The following is a 20,080-nucleotide window of genomic DNA, read 5'->3' on the forward strand; positions in this document are numbered from 1 at the left end:
ATTAATGAAATCTAATTATATCAAGACAAGAAATTAGTTCACATTTCCATTCTAGTGCAAGAATACAAGATACATTCACAAAGTAATTAACAAAGTAAGAACTAAAATAATAATGAGAAGATTAAGATTATAACAAGTAAAATGTTTGTTTATTAATTTAAATATTTTCAACAAAAATTTTATTGAAATATTCCTCCACGCTAGGTCGTCTTTTGCAATTCTTAGTTCAACTAGTGGAGAGATTCAAATTTCTTACCTCTTAATCGAAAATGTATGTCTCAACAAGTTGAACTTCTAGAGCTGCTCGGTTTGAAAGCATACCTTTCTTTCCTTTTTCTTTCTTTATTAGCCATTTAAAAGAGAGAACTACCAAATAACCTTAAAAAAAAAAAAAAAGTGTAGTTTCAGATGGGAATTGCTTGGCATTCGTGCCAAAGAAACAGAAACAGAAACAGAAACAGAAGCAGGATTATGAGCATTGAACTTTTGCTGCTCTCTATAGCTGAAAATTAGATATGGATCAATAAATAATGTACATGTAAAACCAAACTATATTCAGCGTTGGAGCCATAAACATGCAGCTGACTCTCTGTAGTATACCTTACTGCAACATTCTCCCTACATACCCACCATACCAATACCTTTTCTACCAAAGATGCAGCTTAGAAGGAGGCTGAACTAGTTCTTCGCAGCTGATACTTCGGTTCCGAGATTGGTTTGCTTTGCATCGTGTTCTCGAATTCCTACTTGGTTAGACGAAAAAAGGGTCAGTTGTTGAAAGAACATAACATTGTTTTAGTTCACTGAGATGGCGAGAGAGAAAACCAGGCACAAGAATCATTTGAAACACAAATCAAAACTATATATACATAGTGGTAAAACAACAAATCTGCATCTAGTTCATCAATGAAGAAGACGAAATATACTTGCATTTGATCAAAGCGGACATTGAATATCAAGCATAATCAAACCGAGAGTCAAAAACTAAACACTGAATGAGGTGAGCTGAAAACTAAGAATAGATCCTCTTTGCACTTCGATATTGAATTGCTGCAGTTCATACATAAGACATGTGACTAATGTTTTCTTCGAGTACGCTTCATCTATTTCGTTTCGAAACTTTAAAAAAGTGTTATCCACCAGAACATTGATGTAGGAAGAGGAAAATCTTCTTTTGGGCTTGCCTTAGGCGTCTTTGGACTCACAGAACCTCTGGGGTTGTATCCAAAGAAGAAGGTCCCCACTCGAGGAGCTTCGGGTGTCGGTCCTGAGGCCACGATTCCGGCTACCTAATTATGCAGGAATCCTTAGTTTTCCTCTCTGAGGTTGATTGAATCTCATATCTATACACTATGAATTATGATTTTATTAAGTTCTTGTCTTTAACAACCTTAGGAGTATACTAAGCCAATCAGAATAATGGTGGCCAATTTTGTATCAGCTGACAAGCAAATGAGAGAGAGAATATTATTTCATCAGTAAATATTCCATTCTTATAGGATTGCCATTACAGCAATAGTCTAAAGTATCCGTTGCTCAGAATCCCTTCGACCATATTTACTCACTCAGGACATAGTTTCTAACAAACTTCTATCTTCTTTGAACACTTCTGATTTTATCTTTGATAGATCACCCTCACCCTATAGGGCAACTTTAGCAGCTCTCAAAATGGTGAACAGGGGCCTTACCCGAAAATTCTAAATTGTAGTAACTTCCAGATATTCTTATCTTCACCTTCCCACTTGTATTCTCCCTAAGATCTGCAAAAGTTCACTGAATTCTCTCCACTCAAGACTCAGTTATCAGCCTAGCTCCATGCCATTATATTCCAGGATTTGGTATTTTCACCCTACTAATCATAGTGATAGTTCTTTGGTACTTTACCACTTACAGAATTGGAAAATTTGAGAAGGGTGATCATCCATCTGGTCTGGAGCTTGTTGTCTTACATTTTGTGATCCAGAGCTTCAGTCTACCTTTTTCGTCTCGCCGCGATCCAATGTAGATTTCTAATTAAAATGTTAGCTCCAGGTTTTGGGCGGTCCATATAGTAGGGGCAGCTATCACGTTCAGCTGCGTACTCCCCGTACATGCAAGGATGGCAGAATAAATTTTTTGTGCCATCCAATTCTGATGGTAAAACTCTCCCTATATGCTTAAGTTTGATTTGTGCCCCTTATCACTCCCATAAATGCTAACTATTTTCTTGTTCCTTCTTTTTTTTCTTTTCTTTTACGAGAAACCAATTTCATTGAGACATAAAAGAATACATGTGGGCATGTTAACTATTGTCTAGTTCAACAACTCCCGTGTTAATGGGGGATCTCCTCAGCCATTAAAAGTGCCTCATTTCTCTTCCTACTATTACCACTGCCTAGTCCTTCCATGATATCTAAGGAAAGGAAGTTGTCTCCTATTCCCGTGTTAATGGGGAATCTCAAGTTACTTTTACAGACCAAATAACTGCAGCAACTATCTCAGTTATTTTTTCTCATGAGAGAAACCAGAGCCATAAAATTCTCCACCCTATTGAGCTTAAAAGCTTCACGACAGATATCCCAAATATAGCAAGAGTGAGAGATGTCCGAATTAAAATTCTTTTATCATTCTTTACAGCCTCTAAGGAGAAGAGGTCAAAGAGAAATCACAAATAAAAGTGGAGATGACTTGACAAAACCTTGCATTTTCTAGTCAAATGCTTAAGCAAAGAAGAAATAGAGAGTTCCCAGGAAATCTACATTCCAAAATCTGCCATCGCCCTTATCAATAAGACATCAATATGAGTGCTTAAAGAGAGCCATTCTTCAATTTCCATCGCATTAAGATACCTCCTCAGCCCAAGTTCCAACAAACATCAGTATTATCCCAAAGATCCTCAGTTCTGTCTTTATCAAAATAGGTGACAAACGAAATGGTTTATGTGAGACCTCACGTCGGTTGGAGAAGGGAACAAAACATTATTTATGAGGGTGTGAAAACCTCTCCCTAATAGACGCGTTTTAAAACCGTAAGGCTGACGACGATACGTAACGGGTCAATACGGACAGCATTTGTTAGCGGTGGGCTTGGCTGTTACAAATGGTATCAGAGCCAGGCATTGGGCGGTGTGCCAGCGAGGACGCTGGCCCCCCAAAGGGGGTGGATTGTGAGATCCTACATCGGTTGGAGAGGAGGACGAAACATTCTTTATAAGGGTGTGGAAACCTCTCCCTAACAGACGCATTTTAAAACTTCGAAGTTGGCGACGATACGTAACAAGCCAAAACCAGATAATATCTGTTAGCGAAAGGGCTTTGGTTGTTACAGAGTGGGACCTTTCAAGAATTGTGAGAAGGAAGGAAAAGTATTTTTATCCTCCCATTCTCGTTTCTAATTTGTAAACATAAGCTAAATAGGTGAGTACTAATTTATTGGCCGACTCATAGGCACCAAAATTTAGCAAATCTTTTTTCCTTGTGCCCTTTTTCCTTTTGACCTAGTGATAAACTAATAATTATTCCTTAAGAATGTGGATTATTTCATTAATGAATGCCTCTTTTGTTCCCATCCTATTGAAAATTAAAACCCCAATCATAGAATTGTCATTGAAACTTAAAATTCAATAAACCAAGCAGGCATATGGGTGCATGATCACACAATAATTCACATGCAACAAAATCAATCACCTTCTCTTTCTTGAGCTTCAAATTCTCCTCTTCAAGGCGTGAGACCTTATTCACCAATTCATTATGGTACGCCTACATTTGAATCAAAGTATCAGCTATAGTGCTTAAATATAAGAAATAAATAGTCCTTTAACAGGAAAAGCTTCCCAAATACTGACCTGTTTTCTTGCTCGAGATCGAGCAGCAGACTCCCTGTTCTTGATTTTCCTCTTTAGCCTCCGGTCCATAGTCTCCTCAAATGTGTCTGAGGGATCCCTTCCCCGTTTTGGTGTTGTATCTGACAGTGTGCCAAGCGAAGGGAACGACGACAACAAGCTGATTTTCTGTGAAAAAGTCTGCTCATCCATAGAATCAATGGCATCCAAGCTCATAATGGGACTTGGAGAAGCCTCAGCATAAAGCCCTGCTTGTATCAAGAAATCCTCTAAAGTGATATCACCAAGTGTAGTCACGCTACTCTGAGTTTTCAAATCTTCACAATTCTTCTTCTTCTTCTTCCCTTGTTGAATCTCCCTCCACACATCATCAACAGTCTTCCCACTCAACGCTCTAGCCAGTGTGAAACTGGCTTGACGCTGCAGAGAATACGCCGAAGAGGAACTTTCACTCTCCATTTCCATGGATTGGTTGTCTTCAGCTGCCCAGATGTTATGAAGAAACTCATCAAGGTTCATGCTCCCTACTGGCTTCCCCAATTCACCTAACTGGTTTTTAACCTCATCAAGAGTTCGACCATACCATGAATTTTGTCTCATCAACGAGGCAGGTTGCAAATGGGACTGTTGGCCGTTCAATTGTGAACCCATCGTTTGAATCCCCATCCACAACGCTTTCAAAAACCAACCTCAAGGTCTGATCTATCATCATCACAATCAAATTTTCACTATTAGCCGTAGAATCCAGAGTAAAACTAATTCACACAAAAGTCGATTTCAATAAACATCCGTACATCATTGATCATTATATACGATTCTCATACAAAACGCAACAGAATCAAGCCAGAGATACTCGCAATCGTCTCTCTCGATTTCCCGATTCCTCGAGAAACATCAAGGATCGATAAATCCATAAACATAAACATTGAGGACCGATTGTTTCGCATCACTACAGTAGGAGAACTGAGATTCTTGAATAAAGAAACATCCATGAAAAAATAAGAAATCGATTAGAAATACGCACCTGTGGCAGCGAGGAGATGAATAGATTGGATCTGAAACGACAAGTGGAAGGAAGAAAATGAAGAGTTAAATGATTTTTTCTTCAACTTTCCTGAATTGTTACACACGTATTTTCCTTATCAGGGAATGATAATCGGAGAGAAAAATTTATGAGATGCACGCACGAACCCACTAAATTCTTCGCTTTTTCGATTTCTGTGCTCGAATTGGATGCGGCCTCGTTGCTGGCAATGGTCAATGGATAATGAAAATATTATTATCACTCAACTCATTATGAACATTCAAATTATCTAACGTTTGTAACAGATGTTTGATATGTGAATGTTTGATATTTTAGTTTTATGATTTTATTATTGTGAACGAGTATGACTTTCTTAAATTATTAAAAAATATATGAACAACCCGACTCTGAACCGGGTGTGATGTAGTGTGACATTCTTAAATTATTAAAAAATATATGAACAACTCGACTCCGAACCGGGCCCAACCTGAAAATACAGGACTTTTGTCACCTATTTGAATCCTTCAAGTCCTCTCAATCATGTAATATAAACTTCCCGAAAATATGGATTTCATTTATTCTCTGTTGCAATTTTGGATAGAGTTACGATGCTTCAGTAATATATTTTAAATTTTTTTATTTAATTTACGATTATATTTACATAGTGACTAATTATGGTCATAAAATATGAAAGTTATAACTTTGAAATGTCTGGTGCCGTATATATATATATATATATATATAATTTTTGGAGTAGTTTCGAAAATGTAATAAAAAGTGCATTTGTGTTTTCTTTTAGCCAATAACTAAGTTTTTAACGGTAGTTTAGGTGGCATGTTTATTATCATTCAAACTTGACATGATCAATATCTGAGTGATTCGAATCTCAAAAAGTGTTTTTATCTTGAGATATTCGATAAACGAAGTAATCTGAGTCTTACTTTTTACTAGAGTAATTTCTTAACGTTTTGGAGTGCTTAGATATTTAGATCTATAGATCTTGTTCTTCGATAAGGTTGTTAGATCAAATTCTCAGGGTTACGATCGTGGGAATAAAATCAACTTGATTTCAGAGTTTAGCATTTGTGAATTAGGGGTTTGCATATCCAAAGCGTTTACGAACATTCTTATAGTTTCAACTAGCTAGGGTTTCTATATCACAACCCAACCATTGTACTCCCGAAATCATAGCTTTTAATGCTTTCGAAAGTTCATTATATTAAAAGATGCATTATATTATCAAAATATTTTAGTTAATAATATCGAGATATTATTTCAATTTAATTTTTTATTGTTTAAAACTTTTTAAGTTTTTTAGTACGATAAGTGGGTACGAGAATTTAAACCTTAATTTTTATATTTATATATTTATAAATGTTAAAATAGATTAAATATTTTTTTATAAAATAATTTTAAGTCCCACATTTTAAAATTATTTTATTAGTTTAAAAAAATATGATTTATTAGGTAGGTTTATAAGAAATTAAAGTTATTATCTATGCCAACAATGACACCTTCTTTTTCGGTCGTTCAACATGTGAACTTCATAATTAAGCATATTTTACTTTGTAACAATTTTATGTTGGGTGGCCTCTTGAGAATTTTCCTAGAATGCACGTGACCGAGGACAAAACATGTTGGAATAATTCCTATTGGTCTGTGAGAATAGTTTTCACTCTTTAGAAGTAACGAGCAATTAAGGTGACCATGTCACAGAGAATGTAAGAAAATGTCGGGGTCATTAGGTATCGAGTCCAGAGATAATCTTCACTTTTAGAAGTGATAAGTATGTAACGTGACCATGTCGTAGATGATGTAAGAAAATGTCAGAATCATCAAGTGTCGAATCTAGATGTCGAATCCTGAGTATGGGTCGTTATATGAGAAATAGAAAACTAGAACATTACTAAACGAGATTATATATATAAGCATAAATGAGGGAAGTGTAACGTCCCAGTACCCGTTACTCCCAAAGAGCAACTACACAGTGTGATCGTTAAAGATGCGTGTTAATTTACAAGAAGAAAGTATATGAAACGTCATCGAACATAATAAATGAGGGAAATGTAACGTTTTAGTACCTGTTACTCACAAAGAGCAACTACGAAGTGTGATCGTTAAAGATGCGTGTTAATTTACAAGTAGAAGGCGTATGAGACGTCATCGAACATAATAAACGAGGGAAATGTAACGTTTCAGTACCTGTTGCTCATAAAGAGCAACTACACAGTGTTACCATTAAAGATGCGTGTTAATTTACCAGCACAAGACATTATGGGACGTCATCGAACAATATGTCTGATGGCAAATATTTTTGACGTTCAAGAAAGAAGCAATGACTTTGAGCCGTTGGATGAAAATGTGTTTGGAAGTGAAACTTGTGGCTGTGATCATCTTGTAATTATATTCCCAATTTGGTCCCTTGGCCTTTTCATATTTTGTAACAATTCTTATTTATTTTATAATTATTTTATATGTTAATCCTTATCTTTTAAAAAATATGATGGGACTTATGATGCCTTCATTTTTTTCTTTTTCTTTTAATATCAAAATTTATTTATTTTTAAAGTCGGTGAGCGGGAATCAAATTATTAGTGAGCGGGAATCGAATTATTCATTTGTTAGACGTTAATTAATATTTTTATCCACTTAATTATGTTCGGGTTAGAATTTTTTTTATAACAAAATTAAATTTCAGCTATAATTTTTAAAATATCAAACGTTCAATAATTCGAACTCCGTCCGATAATTATTTGGTTTTTTGAAATATGTGCTTTTTATTTAAATTATTGATCAAATTCGAGTTTTTAGATTTTTTTTTTTTTTTAAACCTTTCAACGCTCTGTAAAATTAGGTAACAGGCCAAATAAATTAATAGGTGGAAGTAACGACTATATCAAGCAGAACCTAGTTTCGAATATTTTGTGCTCGGGACAGTTGCTAACTATATAGTTTTTTTTTTTAAAATCTTGAAATTAGTCGACTTATTTTGTCTACTGAGTTATGCTTGAATTGGTTGGAACATCAGTGCGAAAAAAATACTTGAAATGACCACTTCCATGTTGACGTATAAATATTTTGTCTACTGAGTTATGCTTGAATTGGTTGGAACATCAGTGCGAAAAAAATACTTTTATTTAATATACGACGTATAAATATTTTTGGATATTTTACGATAAATTTTTTTTTTTGTTCAAATTAAAAGGTGGTAATCGGATGTACCACGTTGGTCGGGGAGGAAAACAAAACATCATTTATAAGGGTGTGAAAACCTTCCCCTAACCGACGTGTTTTAAAGGCTTGAAAGGGAAAGTCCAAATAGGACAATATCTGGTAACGTAGATCTGAGCCGTTACAAATGGTATTAGAGCAAGACGCTGATCTCGAGACGATTTGGTGGCAGTCCCACATCGATTGGAGGAAGGAGGTCGTTGATTTGGTGGCGGTCCCACATCGATCGGAGGAAGGAAAGAGTGCAATCCGAATAGAGTTGCAATCCAACTCAACCCAACACTATTTTTGAGTTGGATTGTCAGGTTGTTTTTTAAAATATTTAAAAAATCATGCTTGTACACATTACATGTTATACGAATAACTAAAAATTTAAAACATTTATAGTAAATATCATAAATTTTAAATTATAAATATTCTTAAAATGTATAGTAGAGTTGAGTTCGGTAATAACCCTAGGGTTGGTCGGGTTAACCCGACCCGAAAATCAAAATGTATAGTAGGGTTGAGTTGGGTTATAACCCTATTTTAGGATTGGTCGGGTTAACCCGACCCAACAATCAAAATGTATAGTAGGGTTGAGTTGGGTTATAACCCTATTTTAGGATTGGTCGGGTTAACCCGACCCAACAATCAAAATGTATAGTAAGGTTGAGTTGGGTTATAACCTTATTTAGGGTTGGTCCGGTTAACCCGACCCAAAAATCTAAACCTGCAAACCAAATCAAATTTTTAGTAGGGTTGAGTTGGGTTATAACCCTATTTAGGGTTGGTCCGATTAACCCGACCCAAAAATCTAAACCTGCAAACCAAATCAAAATGTATAGTAGGGTTGAGTTGGGTTATAACCCTATTTAGGGTTGGTCCGGTTAACCCGACCCAAAAATCTAAACCTGCAAACCAAATCAAATTTTTAGTAGGGTTGAGTTGGGTTATAACCCTATTTAGGGTTGGTCCGATTAACCCGACCCAAAAATCTAAACCTGCAAACCAAATCAAAATGTATAGTAGGGTTGAGTTGGGTTATAACCCTATTTAGGGTTGGTCCGATTAACCCGACCCAAAAATCTAAACCTGCAAACCAAATCAAAATGTATAGTAGGGTTGAGTTGGGTTATAACCCTATTTAGGGTTGGTCGGGTTAACCCGACCCAAAAATCTAAACCTGCAAACCAAATCAAAATGTATAGTAGGGTTGAGTTGGGTTATAACCCTATTTAGGGTTGGTCGGGTTAACCCGACCCAAAAATCTAAACCTGCAAACCAAATCGAATTTTTTATTTTTCAAAATTTCAACCCAACTAAAAAAAATTAACTCAACCCAACCTTCATGGTCTAGGTTGAATAGCTCGGGTGATCGGGTTATAGGGTTATATAACAGTCGATAAAGATAGGTTCGAATTGAATTTGGATGAATTACCTTATTTGATAAATTCTTAGAATTTGACCTTATAAAATTACATTATTCAATCCGCTATCTAAATATTCGCTATTTTGGTAAAGATATTAAATCCATCCTTAAAAGACAATAAAATGGAAGAAGAAATGATGTGGGGAGGAGGACCCGCCATGGCCGATGCCTTCAAACCCTATGACTCCGCGGTCTTTCTTCCAATTTACCCAAATTAACAAACACTGCGGCTTCTCTTTCTCTCTCTCTATTGCTATCGTTTTTCAAAAAGCGAACAGCTACTTTTTTTTTTTTTTTTTTTTTTCTCTCAATTAATATTTCTGTTTTTCTGGCTTTGTTTGGTAATCGAGTCGAGGAGCTTCTTGCGTATCTGATCCGAGAATCAGCGATCCGAAAATCCTCTTCACAGAGTGTTTTCAGTCGTCTGTAAGTCTAAACTGCACCATTTTGTGTCTAATTTTGAGATTTATAATGGGTTTTTGTTGCTTATGTGCTTGTTTTCTCTCTCGCTCTATGGGTTTATCCTGGTTTTTTGCACATATTGTGGTTTGTGTGTGACTGTGTTCTTCAATTGTTGTTATAAATTGCTGCATTGTTTGTCTCCTCGTGGTTTTTGATAGTTTAATTTTGGGTACCATTTCGTGTTTTTGTGTTCTTTGGAATGGATGCTTTCTGTGATGGCTGTTGGGTGTTTTATGAAAATAGAGAAACGCATCAGGCAATTAGTAATCAATGATGTTTATTGTTTTCTATCGAGATCAGAAAGAAAAAGTCTGAGGTTTTTTTGAAGTTTTTGAAAGAATGATTGATTCGACAAAGCTAATGTGAGATCTTACATCGGTTGGAGAGGAGAACGAAGCATTTCTTACAAGGGTGTGGAAACCTCTCCCTAACAAACATGTTTTAAAACCTTGAGGGGAAGCTTGAAAGGGAAAGCCCAAAGAAGACAATATCGGCTAGTGTGAGCTTGGGCTATTACAAATGGTATCAGAGCCAAGCATCGGGCGGTGTGCCAGTGAGTACGCTAGCCCCCAAGGGGGATGGATTGTGAGATCCCACAACGGTTGGAGAGGGGAACGAAGCATTCCTTATAAGGGTGTGAAAACCTCTCCCTAACAGACATGTTTTAAAACCTTGAGGGGAAGCTCGAAAGGAAAATCCCAAAGAGGACAATATTTGCTAGCGGTGAGCTTGGGCTATTATAGCTAAGCTAGATGGTCGTTGGGGGGGTGGATTGTGAGATCCCACAACGGTTGGAGAGGGGAATGAACCATTCTTTATAAGGGTGTGGAAACCTCTCCCTAACAGACATGTTTTAAAACCTTGAGGGGAAGCTCGAAAAGAAAAGCCCAAAGAGGACAATATTTGCTAGCGGTGAGTTTGGGCTATTATAGCTAAGCTAGATGGTCGTTAGGGGGGTGGATTGTGAGATCCCACAACGGTTGGAGAGGGGAACGAACCATTCCTTTATAAGGTGTGGAAACTTCTCCTTAACAGACATGTTTTAAAACCTTGAGGGGAAGCTTGAAGGGAAAATCCCAAAGAGGACAATATTTGCTAGCGGTGAGCTTGGGCTATTATAGCTAAGCTAGATGGTCGTTACTGAGCTTGATATTTTGTCATCTTGTTTTCTTTCCATAGTTTCATGGCGAATCTTTAGCAAAATTATTCAATTTCCCTAGAAATAAAATTTGCTGTTAAAAGACATATTTCACTTATGGGTTCTTTTGGTTCTATTTTTTCTGCTAAACAGACAAATCTGGTGTTTTACAGAGTAGGCGGCCTAGAAAATGACAAGGATAAGCCGTACTTATAATGACACAATGCAAAGAGAGGGTGTCTCAGCTGTATCAGCAGATGTGATATTTGCTTCCAGTCGTTTTCCAAACTACAAAATTGGAGCTAACAATCAGATTGTGGAGGCAGTAGATGATCCCAAAGTACTATCTATGAGGCAGGTCGTTGCTTGCGAGGCTGCCCAACTTTTGGAACAGCAGAAACGCCTCTCGGTTCGAGACTTGACCAATAAATTTGAGAAGGGTTTGGCTGCTGCTGCTAAGTTGTCTGAAGAGGTTAGGTTTTTTCAATGAAAAGTTATGTTTACTACCAAAACAAGAAAACCCTTGTACATAATTTTTTTATAAGCTAAATATCTGTTTTGGTATTGCTTCATTACTATCTATTGCAAAATGCTTAAAAGTTCATGTATGTATTAGATTCAAATTTTTGTGTCTGGCATATCATTCAACTATTGGAGGAACCGATCAGACACTTCTAAATATCGGGGTGTATTAAACACATAATCACCTATTATAGACATGTGAGATCCCATATCGGTTGGAGAGGGAAACGAAGCATTCCTTATAAGGGTGTGGAAACCTCTTCCTAACAGATGCGTTTTAAAATCGTGAGGGGAAGCCCAAAAGGGAAAGCCCAAAGAGGACAAAATCTTTTAGTGGTAGGCCTAGGCTGTTACAAGACTCAACCTTCAAAGTTCAAGACTAAATGTATATTTGAATTAAAATGAGAAATCGTACTTTTAAAACTATCTTCTTTTAATTCTTTAGCGGTTAATAAACCCGTATCTCATGTAAATGAGTAATGAAAAAAGAGTTTGTTTCACTGTTGCGTATACATTTAAACTTTCTTTAGATATCAAAATCTTATTAGTAAAACTATATTTATTTGATCCATTCATTTGCTTGATTTGATGTAAGTTGAAGAATATGGATCAGTTCCCTTTGGTGAGTTCTTCTTTCATAGTTCTGTTTCACTCTCTAACTTGGGGAAATCTTCTTCTTCTTCTTCTTCTTCTTCTTTATTTTTGTTTTTTGTTTTTTTTTATAAGAAACCAAGCTTTTATCGAGAAGGATAACATGATTAAGAAGACTGAACTTTGGGAAATCTGAAATTTGACGTTTATACCGAAAATGTGCGAAATATAATCTAGTTATTTGTGCAATTCAGGCTAGACTAAGAGAGGCAGCTTCACTGGAAAAACATGTCCTATTGAAGAAGCTTAGGGATGCATTGGAAGCATTAAGAGGACGTGTCGCCGAAAGGAATAAGGATGATGTAGAGGAAGCAATTGCAATGGTAAATTTTATGATGTTACCTTTCAGAACATGCTTTTGGAAATCTTGTGCTTGATTTTTAGATTTGCAGTACTTTTAAGTTATCTTGGCCAAGTAAGTTGAAACTTGAACTTCATCTAGGTTGATGTAATAGAACATTTGGGCCTGCCTTACTATGCCGTCAATGGCATGTCATGCGTAGACTCCATATCTGTACAAGATAGTTTTGGGTACTTGTTATGTTTTAACATCTCTCGGCCAAGTAAGTTAGAACTTGAAATTTTCAAGTAACTTTTGAGGAAGGTTGCACAGCTTAAAAGTCGGAGGAAAATAAGAATAAGGTTAAATTGTAAGTTTAGTCTTAAATTTACGTGTTTGTATCTTATAGGACCAACTTTAAAAAAATTGTATAGGTCCCTGAACCTTTTACTTTTTTGTCTAATATGTCTCTGACATTGTGAGATCCCTCATTGGTTGGATAGGGGAACGAAGCATTCTTTATAAGGGTGTGGAAACCTCTCCCTAGTAGACGCGTTTTAAAATCTTGAGGGGAAGCTCAAAAGGGAAAGCCTAAAGAGTACATATCTGCTAGCGGTAGGCTTGATCTATTACAAATGGTATCAGAGCCAATCACCGGACGGTGCGAGACACTGGTCGGAGTAGGGTTGGACCCTCTCCCTAGCAGATGCGTTTTAAAATCTTGAGGGGAAGCTCGGAAGGGAAAGCTCAAGGAGGACAATGTTTGTTAGCGGTGTGCTTGAGCTGTTACAAATGGTATCAAAACCAGACACTGGGCGGTGTGCCAAGGAGGATGCTAGTCCCTAAGCAGGGTGGATTGTGAGATCCCACATCGGTTGGAGAAGGGAACGAAGCATTACTTATAACGGTGTGGAAACCCCTTCCTAGTAGACGTGTTTCAAAACCTTGAGGGAAAGCCTAGGAGGGAAAGTCCAAAGAGGACAATATTTGTTAGTGGTGAGCTTGGACTGTTACAGACATATTCAACATTTTTTTAAAAACTAATGAATCTATTAGACATAAAATTGAATGCCTGTCTAATAGGACATTAAATTTCAATTTGTGTCCAATTGGTTCATACATTTTAAAAAGTGTAGAACAGGTCAAGAACCTATTAAACACAAAATAAAAAGTTCAGGGACTTATTTGAGCTTCTATAAAATTGAAGGACCTATTAAACCCAAATTTAAAAGTTTAGGAGTCTATTAGATAAAATTTAAAGTTTGGGCTTACTTGACACAAATCTGAATTTCTAAAAGAATTTATTAAGAAAACTCTTATTGGTGTTGGATGAAGTATCCTTGAGTTGTGCGACGTAACATGAAAAAGGTTCTAATGATAGCAATTATTTGGCTAGAGTTTTGGCTTGTGTATCATATAGTGAAACTTCGAATATCTGCTATTTTGCATAAGGGTTAAGGACACGCCCGGAATTTTATGTGATTGTTACGTTGAAAAACATGAAAAATAATCTTCATCCCTACATGATAGAGTAGGTATGGCTGCCAACGGATCTGTACTAAGTACCATACTGGCACGGACTTTCTTCATCGCTTTATTATGTAATCCTACATCTCTGAAATCTAGTATAACAATTTGGTGCTTGATTCTGCATATTGCAGGTGGAGGCTTTAGCAGTTCAACTTACTCAACGGGAAGGGGAATTAATACAAGAAAAGGCTGAAGTGAAGAAGCTAGCTAATTTTCTTAAGCAGGTTTGTTAAGCCTTCTAATTAAATTTGTGTACACATACTTGTTGGTCATGTGGGGATCTGGCTCTCGAATACTCGTTGGGCATGTGTTGAACAATTGTTTAATGCTTGAATTACAGTGCATATGGCTACAAGATGAAGATTGATTTTAATTTTGCATATGATGTTGAATGAATTATTTGCTTTTTAAAATTTGGTCTTTTACAAATGATTTGTTCATACTTTTTTCTGTTCCAATGTTGAGAGTTTATTGTGCTGTGTAGGCATCGGAAGACGCTAAGAAACTCGTCAATCAGGAAAGAGCTTTTGCACGTGCAGAAATTGAAAATGCAAGAGAAGCAGTTCAGAGAGTGGAAGAAGCCCTACAAGAACATGAACGAACGTCTCGTGCAGCTGGGAAGCAGGTTTCTCTTTTTCAATTATTGCACGTGCAGAAATTATTGTGTTTTCCTTTGTTTATTCTCTTATGAAAATTTATGGGATAGAGTTATAGTTAACATTAAGAGCTTTCTAGTTGGTAGCTGGTAGTTTAATGATTGAGGAGTTTATGGGATAGGGCTATTAACTTACTTCTTGAGAACGTATATGTAATAGTCCAAACCCACTGCTAGCCGATATTGTTCTCTTTGAACTTTCCCTTTCAGGCTTCTCTTCAAGGTTTTTAAAACGCGTATGCTAGGGAGAGGTTTCTACATCCTTATAAAAAATGTTTCGTTCCCCTCTCCAACTGATGTGGGATCTCACGATCCACCCCCTTCGAGGCCCAGCGTCCTCGCTAGCACACCGCCCGGTGTCCACCCCCTTCTGGGTGGCACATCGCCCAATGTCTGGCTCTGATACTATTTTAACTACCCAAGCCCACCGCTAGTAGTATTGTCCTCTTTGAGCTTTCCCTTTCGGGCTTTCTCTCAAGGTCTTTAAAATGCATGTGCTAGAGAGAGGTTTGCACAACCTTCGTTCCCCTCTCCAATCGATGTGAGATCTCACAGTAATATGTGAATTTTTGTATTACTTATGTCTTTACGTTCTTTTCATGGGAAATTTTATTGTAGTTTCTATATTATGTTTTCAGTTGGAGGATTCTTTATCCTCGTCTTTTTATTCTTAAAACTTTTTTTTGGTTATATTTATATGTTTTTATGTTTTCTACTAGAGGGGTGAGAAAGAGAGAAGAAACTTAGGTTTTCGTATCTGATTTTATGGTGCATTGTGTTGCTGCCTTTTTTCCCCATCTATTTTCAATAGCTCATCTAGCACAATTCATTAACATGTCAGGACCTGGAGGAACTAATGAAGGAGGTTCAAGAGGCTAGAAGGATCAAAATGCTCCACCAACCAAGCAAGGTCCTCATTCTTGATACTGTTATTATCGTACAACTTACCCTTATATCTCTTTTAAATTGATTTAAGTGGAATATATATCATCTGTTTGCTGACAAATATCGACCCTCGATGTGGTCCTTTTAAGCACAGATAAATTTGATAGCGTGTTTATGCCAGCTAGCTTCGTGGCTCGGGATTTAGTTGACTTTTCTTTGTCTTCTCCTGCTCATTTGGTAAAGTATGTCTAAGACTTGCGTATATGCAGGTTATGGACATGGAACATGAACTTCTGGCATTGAGACGGCAACTTGCGGAGAAGTCGAAGTATTCTATACTACTTCAGAAAGAAGTAAGTTTGTTCTCTTGTGATATGAGCAATTTCTATTTCTGAGATTTTTTGTTTTATGCTGGCTTAGTAGTTTTGGAAATTGGAAGTACTGCATGTGGCTTGAGACCGATCCTTTTGTATGCAAATTTAAAAAGAACACTGTGAGATCCCACGTCGCTTGGAGAGGGAAACGAAACATTCTTTATAAGGGTGTGAAAACCTCTCCCTAGCAAACGCGCTTTACAACCTTGAGGGAAAATCCCTAAGAGGACAATATCTGCTAGTGGTGGGTTTAGGCTATTACAAATGGTATTAGAGGCAGACATCGGGCGATGTGCTAGCGAGGATGTTGAACCTCGAAGGGAGGTGGACAGCCAGTGAGGATGCTAGGCCCTAAAGGGGAGTGGATTGGGAGTCCCACATCGATTGGAGGGGGGAACGAGTGCCAACGAGGACGTTGGGCCCCAAAGGGAGTGGATTGTGAGATCCCACATCGGTTGGAGAGGGGAACGGAACATTCTTTATAAGGTGTGAAAACCTCTCCCTAGCAGCTGCGTTTTAAAACCTTGAGAGAAAGCCCGGAAGGAAAAGCCCAAAGAAGACAACTCTCTCAAAGAAATTTTCTCAAATTAAAAAAAACGTTAATGCAACCCTCTCAAAGAACTTATTAAAGACCTTATGCAAATTCACCGTAATGATGTCCCGATTTCATTTCATTCACGCACGTATAGATTCTGTTTTATTTATTTATTTATTAAATTATCCTGATCTCGTTTCTTTATCCCGTCACTGTTTCCAGCTTGCAATAAGCAAGAAGGCAATGGGAGACAGTTCCAACTTTTACGAGATAGATGGTGCCGAGTTGTTGGGTTCTTATCTCCGTATCCAACCTTCTTGTGATACAGCTCCAGACCTTTCAAAATGCTCTATCCAATGGTACCGCATAGCACCTGAAGGTGGCAAGAAAGAACTTATTTCAGGTACTCCAAACATATAAGGTTTTAAGTTTTAATTTCGTAACGCTAAATGCTCAGTATATTTCTTCGTTTTATTATCATAGGAGCTACAAAATCAGTTTACGCTCCCGAACCTTTTGACGTCGGGAAAATATTGCAAGCTGACGTTAATTTAGACGACCATAGAATCACTTTGACCACCACTGGCCCCATTGATCCAGGTATACACGAAGCATATAACGTAATCAATAATTCTTGTTTTCGTTACTATCGTTGTTTGGCGATTGTTTTGCATGAATTCGTGGAACGAAACTAAATCTTGGCTTTTCGAACAGCTGCTGGTCTGGGAAGCTATGTTGAAGCCCTCGTGCGGAAACATGATGTTGAGTTTAATGTACGTTGTCCTTCTCTTTATGTCGATTTTGTCATATGCAGGAGTGGTATGAGTTACGTTTTTTTTGTTTGTCAAATGGCTTTGGCGTTTTGCCAGCTCTCTAGAATAGGATTATTGCTGCCTAGTTTGGTCCTCGTCCTTTTTCGTGGTTGTCAAGTAGGGTCAACGACACTTCTCAGAATTTATAGAAGGATATTTTTTTGAGCTCCCTTCTTTGCTCACTTGCTCCATTATGGGTGGGGGATAGAACCCTTTGTTTTGCGTTCCCACGTCTCTATCATTTGTCTTCCTTGAAAAATCGTGTGGTGTCTAGTTTTTTGGTATGGTTGGGGAGCTCAATTTCCTTTTAGTTTGGGTTTTATCGCGCTTTGACCGATAGGAAAGCGACGGGTGTTATCTCTCTCTTGGCCTTTCTTGGGGAGCTCATTTTTAGGATCGGGAAAGGGATGTTCGAGTGTGGAGTCCCAACCCTTCGAAGAGTTTTTCTTCCTCCCTTTCATGAGTCGATTTTTTCTACCCGAGGGAGGATTAAGATTCCAAGGAAAGTGAAGTTGTTTACATTGCAAGTCTTACATGGCCGAGCTAATCCTAAGGATCGGCTTGCAAAAAAAAAACGCCCTCTTTAGTTGACTCGTGTTGTTGTATTCTGAAGGTGGAGGAAGACCCAAATCACATTTTCTTTGGAGATGTGATTTTTACGAGATTCATTTGGAATTTTTTCTTTCAAACGTTTGGTTTTTCGCTAGCTCGACATAGGAACACTAGTGTTATGATCAAGGAGTTTCTCCTTCATCCTCCTTTTCGTGAAAATGATCGGTTCTGTGAGATCCCACATCAATTGGAGAGAGAAACGAGTGTCAGCGAGGACACTGGGCTCCGTAGGGGGGTGGATCATGAGATCCCACATCGATTGGAGAGGGGAACGGGTGTCAGTGAGGACGCTAGGCCTCGAAGGGAGGTAGATTGTGAGATCCCACATCAGTTGGAGAGGGAAATAAAACATTCTTTATAAGCGTATGAAAACTTCTCCCTAGCAGACGCATTTTAAAAGCCTTGAGGGAAAGTTCGAAAGGGAAAGCCCAAAGAGGACAATATCTTTAGCGGTGGGCTTGGACCGTTACAGGTTCTTATGGCTTGTTGGGGTGAGCGAAATAACATATTGTTTAAAGGGTTGGAGAGGAATCCTAGTGATGTATGGTCCCTTGCTGGATTTCATGTTTAAAATCTTTTATCGTTCGTCTCGAGCAACATTATTTTATGGAGTAGGTAAACTTGTGTTTTTTCCATTTCAGGTAGTTCTTACTCAGCTGAATGGAGTAAATCACCCATCCGAGTCGATCCACGCGCTCCACGTCGGAAAGATGCGGATAAAGCTCTGCAAGGGAAAGAACACCATCGCTAAAGAATTCTATTCTTCATCAATGCAGGTAACTTGTAAACCAGTAAGAATTGTATCAGTTTGGATGTAAGCATCTTGGCTTACTCAGTCTCTTCTAACTCTCATTCTTGGTCTTAGTTATGTGGAGTTCGGGGCGGTGGCAACGCTGCAGCTCAAGCGTTGTTTTGGCAAGCTACGAAAGATCTTTCTGTCGTATTAGCATTCGAATCCGAGAGAGACAGGAACGCAGCCATAATGCTAGCCAGGAGGTTCGCTTTTGATTGCAATGTACGTTCCTCCTCACACTCTACTACAACACTACTAACATGAAATCTTCACGTACCGATAAGTAGGATGTCGTATACATGAGCGTTTTGAAATATTTTATTATGATAGGAAATAAAACGTTCATTGATAGGATGAAAGGGGCGAGAGGAAAGTTGACCCCAAGTAAACGGAGTTTATGTTTAAAACGAACTATCAACTGACCAATAGTTCATTTAAACGGTAGTTTATAAAGGTGTGACAGCTTAAGTCCATTGCTAGCAGATATTGTTCGCTTTGTCTCGTTATGTATCGCCGTCAAACGGATGCGTTTTAAAACCTTGAGGGGGAGCCCGGAAGGGAAATCCCAAAGTGGACAGTGTAACAGCTCAAGCCCACCGCTATCAGATATTGTCCTTTTTGGGTTTTTCCTTTCGAGCTTTCCCTCAAGGTTTTTAAAACGCATCTGCTAGGGAGAGGTTTCTACACCCTAATAAAAAATGATTCGTTCTCCTCCCCAACCGATGTGGGATCTCACAGACAGTATTTGCTAGCGGTAGGCTTGGACAGTTACAAAAGGGTTGAAACATAGAACTAAGATCTACTCATTGAAACTCTCGTAGGAGATAGTCACTTGCACTCTCTGTTCACATGGTTCTCAAAGTAGAGGAAAAGAATTCAATCTTGATTAAAAAATAGTATGATAACCAAAGAAAACTCTAGTAACTTGTCATGCTAACATGAAACTGATATCGAGAGAGATGCACCATCGTTCCTCTCAAGTAGCAGTTTCACCCCTTCGTTTTCCATTTTCTTCTTGATCTTGGATCTTATGCTTATATACATACATACTCGTGTTGAGCAGATCGTTCTTGCTGGACCGAACGACCGAGCTCCATCACCGAACTGATGAACCTTTGTAGATCTCGATCTCGATCTCCCCTAAATGTAAATTGTTGTTAGTTCCTATTATTACTCAACATTTGATAGTAGTAGAATTTGGTGACCCTTCTTTCCTTCTAACATTAAGGCATCTTGTTTTTTTTGTTTGCCTTTCTGTTTCAGAGTCCTAACAAAGTATGTCCTCTGTTCTTACTTTAACATGATTCACATTTGCATGAATGAAGCTTTGTAGTTTAACTCGACT

General features: G+C 37.8%; 2 protein-coding genes across 4 annotated transcripts; one reads left to right on the plus strand and one right to left on the minus strand.

The window, feature by feature from the left end:
- Positions 1-469: 469 nt before the first annotated feature.
- Positions 470-5,072, minus strand: LOC111780514 (ABSCISIC ACID-INSENSITIVE 5-like protein 2). 2 transcript variants are annotated; one of them, XM_023660938.2, is made up of 4 exons: positions 4,845-5,072; positions 3,824-4,517; positions 3,666-3,737; positions 470-743 (listed from the first exon to the last, which is right to left on the minus strand). In XM_023660938.2, exons 2-4 carry the CDS (start codon positions 4,484-4,486, stop codon positions 663-665), a joined length of 816 nt encoding a protein of 271 aa, XP_023516706.2. In that variant the 5' UTR covers positions 4,487-4,517; positions 4,845-5,072; the 3' UTR covers positions 470-662. The 2 variants fall into 2 exon arrangements, with proteins under 2 accessions (XP_023516706.2, XP_023516707.2); XM_023660939.2 differs by having other exon boundaries at positions 3,824-4,522.
- Positions 5,073-9,603: 4,531 nt separating this feature from the next.
- On the plus strand, positions 9,604-20,078 carry LOC111779798 (stomatal closure-related actin-binding protein 1). Of its 2 annotated transcripts, none has more exons than XM_023659951.2 (13): positions 9,604-9,912; positions 11,240-11,558; positions 12,454-12,582; positions 14,201-14,293; positions 14,554-14,694; positions 15,566-15,634; positions 15,879-15,962; positions 16,741-16,921; positions 17,002-17,118; positions 17,233-17,291; positions 18,584-18,718; positions 18,808-18,957; positions 19,799-20,078. In XM_023659951.2, exons 2-13 carry the CDS (start codon positions 11,277-11,279, stop codon positions 19,841-19,843), a joined length of 1,485 nt encoding a protein of 494 aa, XP_023515719.2. In that variant the 5' UTR covers positions 9,604-9,912; positions 11,240-11,276; the 3' UTR covers positions 19,844-20,078. The 2 variants fall into 2 exon arrangements, with proteins under 2 accessions (XP_023515719.2, XP_023515718.2); XM_023659950.2 differs by having other exon boundaries at positions 11,260-11,558.
- The last annotated feature ends 2 nt before the right edge of the window (positions 20,079-20,080 follow it).

The sequence above is a fragment of the Cucurbita pepo genome, chromosome 18 (genome assembly GCF_057944985.1).
Source record: "Cucurbita pepo subsp. pepo isolate OVF chromosome 18, ASM5794498v1, whole genome shotgun sequence".
NCBI classification, from domain to species: Eukaryota; Viridiplantae; Streptophyta; class Magnoliopsida; order Cucurbitales; family Cucurbitaceae; genus Cucurbita; species Cucurbita pepo.

What these genes read in the sequence shown, in the direction of transcription:
- LOC111780514 (XM_023660938.2), bottom strand. Translation starts at nt 4,486, where the DNA reads ATGGGGATTCAAACGATGGGTTCACAATTGAACGGCCAACAGTCCCAT. An exon ending in GATCTCGAGCAAGAAAACAG is followed by an intron (nt 3,738 to 3,823) that starts GTCAGTATTTGG and finishes ATTCAAATGTAG; the next exon opens with GCGTACCATAATGAATTGGT. An exon ending in TGAAGCTCAAGAAAGAGAAG is followed by an intron (nt 744 to 3,665) that starts GTGATTGATTTT and finishes CTAACCAAGTAG; the next exon opens with GAATTCGAGAACACGATGCA.
- LOC111779798 (XM_023659951.2), top strand. Translation starts at nt 11,277, where the DNA reads ATGACAAGGATAAGCCGTACTTATAATGACACAATGCAAAGAGAGGGT. An exon ending in TAGAGGAAGCAATTGCAATG is followed by an intron (nt 12,583 to 14,200) that starts GTAAATTTTATG and finishes TGCATATTGCAG; the next exon opens with GTGGAGGCTTTAGCAGTTCA. An exon ending in TCTATTCTTCATCAATGCAG is followed by an intron (nt 18,719 to 18,807) that starts GTAACTTGTAAA and finishes TCTTGGTCTTAG; the next exon opens with TTATGTGGAGTTCGGGGCGG.